Below are 5,048 nucleotides of genomic sequence, written 5' to 3' on the forward strand. Positions count from 1 at the left end.
ATTTATCGTTGTGGTGGCAGGCCTAAATGTGAGCGTGTTGCGGACACCCAAACTAAAAGCTGCACGCTGCTTGTCGGCCGCATTGCCACGGATCTAAAACTGGAAGCSGTGAGAAACTCAAATATTAACTTACGTCGAAGAATTTCCCGCTGCTTCCTGACGTACCAGGTGTAGAGGGCCGCTCGCTTCTGCGTCTTCATGGGCGTCCCTTTGTTGAGGTGCTGGGAGAGGTGAGACTGATTGAGCCCCGTGATGTCCACCACCTCCCGCTGGGGAATGTTGTGCTGCTGCATGTAACCTTTGATCATACGAGCCGCCCGCCATGGGTCCTCGCTGGCAAACAGAAAGCAAACTTTGGTTCAGACATTGAAGGTGGAAACACAAGTTTTTGTTTAAAAAAAACAATAATAAAAWAATCGACATAAAAACATACAAAAACGGATCCATTTTGACTACTGCAAAAACACAGCTTCCTTGTTTTGCAAGAAGATGAAAGGAGTTTGCAGCCATTATGAGTCAGTTTATCGCTGAAGCACACATTCCAGTGGCTGTAAATATTTTTCAAAGGTTAGTTCAAGTGGATTCACACAGGTTGAGAAACTAGGACTATTTGTCTTATGACAATGTAAGGTTTAAACGTATATTCTAACAGAACCCAAGCACATTTTTTCAGTCTTTATGATATATTTTTTTTGCATTTTGAGTCAAAAATCAGGCATAACTTCACAAATAATTCAGATATTTGTCAGAATTCCTTGACATAACATGAAACAACAATTTTATTTTAGCCTGATTTCACATTCAATTTCCATATGTTCAATCTAGACCAAAAAAAAAAAAAGAAAGAAAAAAAAGTTGTTTAAAAAGTTTCTAATTTAACATTAAATCGTATCTTCTTACCTGAGGATTTGCCCTGGTATAAACTCAGATTTCCCAGACTCTCTCTGTAAGTAATAGTCGTCCGGTAATCAAACAGTAACCGCGGCAGACAGACGGACATCAGCGATTATAAAGTAGATCTGCTCTTGACTGTTTGTTTGGAGAATGTGGAGGTCTGGCGTTTAAAGTGTAGAGGGTGAAGTGGGGAGATGTTAGTTTATAACTTTTGACAATGAATAACCAGAATCTCTCCATTCACTCTAATCACACGCCACTGTGTGTCTTCCAGTTGATGATTTATAGAATAAAATTAATAACTTAACTACACGTGGGTTTAGTTGTGATATGTGTCCCACGAATCCCGCTAGTTTCAAACACTTTTATTTGTGTTGTAGCAATAAGCCAAAAAAAAAAAAAGTTATCTGAAGGCACTTGAACGCGCCATTTATTTGCGTTAAGCTACATAAAGATTTACAAGCAAAGCGATACAATTCGTATTAATATAAAACCAAATTCAGCTATACGCAGCAATGTCATCATTTTTATAATACGGTAGAATTCAGCTAATTAGGCAATATGATACCAATTGGTAAAAACGTTACGTATATACAAGGATCAAATCATCAAATATTAACTTAACAAAAGTGAGAGGATAGATTTATTTGTTTGAAATGGATTAGCTTTTTAAACGCTGTGCTGATTCTCAGTTTGAAGCTTTTGAAAATTTTTTAAACTTTTTCTAATTTTTATGTTTGGTTTTATTCATGTGTAATTCCGTTCTTTCAATCAAAACTGAAATATTTATTGAATTGTTTTATTTATAAATTATTATTTTTGTTTTCTCATAATGATTTTATTGTGTGTCTCTTTAGGTTACATTCGTGTCTTGACGGTACTTTATAAATAAAATAAAAAATTATTTTGCAAGTAATAATAATAATGATAATTCATTATTATACTTGAAAGTACTTGTTTGCTTTCTCCTGTTTGTTGCCGGCTTTTTTATCGCTGAGAGGTGGAGTATAGTTAATTATAAATAGATCTTAGTTCAGCTGATATTTTCCAAAGGTAAAGAAATAATCTATTTAGATAATTAGTAACCAAAAAAGCKTGGCGGGTTGTTTTAAATTTGTAAACAAAGAAAGAAATTTCTTTCAGGAAAACGGGGGCCTGCTTTTCTGTTTATTTTAAGTTTTTAACCCCTCAAAATTAACCTATAACTTAAAAAAAAAAGAGTGAGATTTTTGTTTCGACGCCATTTTATCCGTATAGCGTAATTTGARAAATTAAGCTTAAAAATTTAATAAAAAATAAATAAATAAAAACTCACGCCAACATGCGGTCCACCTCTGCCCGCTGCTCCGCGGCCTCCTCCGTGTTGAGCGACTGGAGCTCCTTCAGGATCGGCGGGGTGTCGTAGTCGTCCCCGTCCTCGGAGCCCTCGTCCCCGGACAGCTTGCCCTTGCCGTGTCCGTTGGTGAGAGTGTGGAAGACGGGCTTGGAGTCCGCGTCGGCGCCGTTCAACTTTCCGGGAGACACGGGCAAGCTCTCCATTTTCACCCCGAAGCCCTGCGGCGGCGGACTGGGGTCCATGTCGTCCAGGGCCTGGATCAGAACGTCTTTGGTGACGCCTGAGTCCAGCAGGGCGCTGAGGAGCTCCTGCTGCAGGGACGTCAGCTTCGAGACCATTTTGGAGAACATTAAAAACGCGACATAAGCACCGCGAGAAAGGATGGAGGGCAATTAAACGACGGGTGAAGAGAGAGAGGGGGAAAAAAAAACTTTTAAATAAATAAATAAAGTTCCAGGAGTCCGGAGCTGTCGGAAGGAGGGGGAGTTTCTGTCCGCGCGACACCTGCTCCGCGAGGCTGCTTCACTCACTTCCCTGTTGGAGGGGAGGATGGAGCCGCTTTGCCATGATGCTTTCTGAGCTCAGGGGGATATAAAACATGGTAATGAGTGGGCCGGCTGATGTAAATCCGCCGCTCCGGACAGAGGTAGACGTGTTTACACTGTTGCTCTGCTGCTTTTATTGGCTCCCCTTATCGGCAAAACTTTCATGGACTTCGGACCCTGTTGTAGCCTCTGCGCCATAAAGTGTTTTAAAGAAAGGGCGAACTGCGCATATTCATGGTTTTATTCCACATAAGCGCCGGTGAGAGGCCAGCGTTCACACTTTTAGAAGATTATTTTATGGGCCTATATATTTTTTTATATGTTTGACAATCAGAAAGGGTTTTAAATTGACCTAATTTATTTGAAGAAAATGTCCCCAATTTTGGTTTTATTTTTTTTTATTACGTTTTGCTTCCTTTTTCAACCACGATTTTATTTTTATTTTATTTTTAAGCGAATCGGAGACTGCCCACCTGGACTGACCCAGAAAGCATGCTCAACCCGGTTATTTATAGGCAATGTCAGGGTGTCTTCCAGTCAGCAAAACAATCCCCCGTCTAATCATAAATGATAAGAGCAGAACGAGGCCAGTAAAGATTAGGAGCTCGATCACATTTTTTTCTACTTTGTATTGAAATATTTAAAATAACTGTAAATAAATGTGGATTTGTGCCCATTTCATTTYTCCATGAGATTATTCTCAGCAGAGMCAGTGGACGGGTTTTAATATAAATGTCCATTCAATAAAAATAAACATATAAAGATGAAATATTACGACTGTGCAAAAATGACACCACTGAAGTCGACGGAGTCGGAAATTAATCATAAGCTGTGGACATCAGGATTTTGTGGGGCTGCATCACGGTCAGATCACTCCGCGCCGCTCATGTTATTTACAGGTTATTGATGGAGAAAGAAGCTCCAATAAATACATTTGTTTTGTGAAATGACGTCAAGTCAACATAGTTTTCAATTTCATACCTGGACTATTTAAAGGAGCATTTTAAGCTTGCAAACACTTTTACATGCGTCGAAGAACGCCTGCATTTTACTGCAAATGATCAAGAAAGTATATGCCGTTTTCTACCCTGCGTCTTATAGAGATTAAACATGAACTTTCGTGGATTTCAGTTCGCAAAGAGCGATTGGTGCARCATGAAAACATTAATTTCTGTGTTTAATTGTTTTTTAATTCATCCTAATAAACTGCAAAAATATGATAATATTGATACCAGACATCTGTACTTTTTTCTWTTGCAGAAATCAAAGCTGCGCCAGAAAATAAATGGAGGTTACGTTTTTCTTGTTTGTTTTTATTCTTTCATTTTGTTTTTTAGGATTTACATTTTGTTTTTGCCAAAGTTCAAATGAATRTTTTTAGTTTCATACATCAATCAACTTAAAATGTTTAATTCTTCTTCCTCTTTATTGTAATTATAATTATTAATTATTATTATTGTGTCTTGTTGGATTTTATCTTTGTTCATTTCTCAGATTCACATCAAATCTCCATTATTTGTAATTGCTATTATCCAAAAGAAAGATAATATCCTTTTATTTTTGGTCCACAGGCCAAAACACCATTCATTATTACGGTGCATTATTATTGCATTAAGTGCAATAATAAGGGAAGTGAGGGTTAAAGCCGTTGTTAATGCCAATGTTTTCTTAAAAGACTACAACTATGAGGCTGAAAGCGAGATTATGTTTGGTAAAGTGCAAATGAAAGCAGTTCTGTGTTGATATAATGTTGGTTTAAAAGTCTAATTGTAATGTGTTTGTGCGTGTGTGGGGGGTGGGGGGGTGCGCGCGTGCGCACGCGCGTGTGGGTGAAGGTGGGGAGTCAACTGTGAGATAACTGAATTATCTCACAATTCAGTCCAATTATTTCTCTCATCATATTTTCTATAATCTTCCAGCAGTTTATGTTTTATGAATTCAAACTGGGAGCAGATTTGTGTCAGCAGTTCCTTCTTTTCTTCTTTTTGTCAAAGCAAACAGTTTTTTGTTTTTCTTCAGCAGGTGACATGTTGGAAACTGTGGCATCTCTTATTCCTGCAGCCAAACCTGAGCTGTAAACTCCTCCAGCTGCAGGTTTGGRGCATCATCTCAGGAGCTGCAGTCCTCCTCTGTGAACCAGAGTCTGGGTTGGTTATTGGTCAGACAGGCTTTTAGTGTAGTATCAATGTGGTTGATCATTAGTAATATGCAGGATCACCTGATACTTATTAGCTATAATGATGCAGAGAGTGTTTCCCTTAAGCTAAAAAGTA

General features: G+C 38.4%; 1 protein-coding gene across 1 annotated transcript in view; it reads right to left on the reverse strand.

The window, feature by feature from the left end:
• Window positions 1–2,855, reverse strand: part of hnf1ba (HNF1 homeobox Ba) — a 29,130-nt gene extending 26,275 nt beyond the window's left edge. Inside the window, exons 1-2 of the mRNA XM_008424991.2 lie at window positions 2,210–2,855; window positions 134–333 (exon numbers count right to left, since the gene is read on the reverse strand). Of these exons, the coding sequence (XP_008423213.1) occupies window positions 134–333; window positions 2,210–2,580 (571 nt within the window). The 5' untranslated portion in view covers window positions 2,581–2,855. The remainder of the gene's footprint in view (window positions 1–133; window positions 334–2,209) is intronic.
• Window positions 2,856–5,048: the final 2,193 nt, after the last annotated feature.

This window comes from Poecilia reticulata, linkage group LG13 (assembly GCF_000633615.1).
Source record: "Poecilia reticulata strain Guanapo linkage group LG13, Guppy_female_1.0+MT, whole genome shotgun sequence".
Classification (NCBI taxonomy): domain Eukaryota; kingdom Metazoa; phylum Chordata; class Actinopteri; order Cyprinodontiformes; family Poeciliidae; genus Poecilia; species Poecilia reticulata.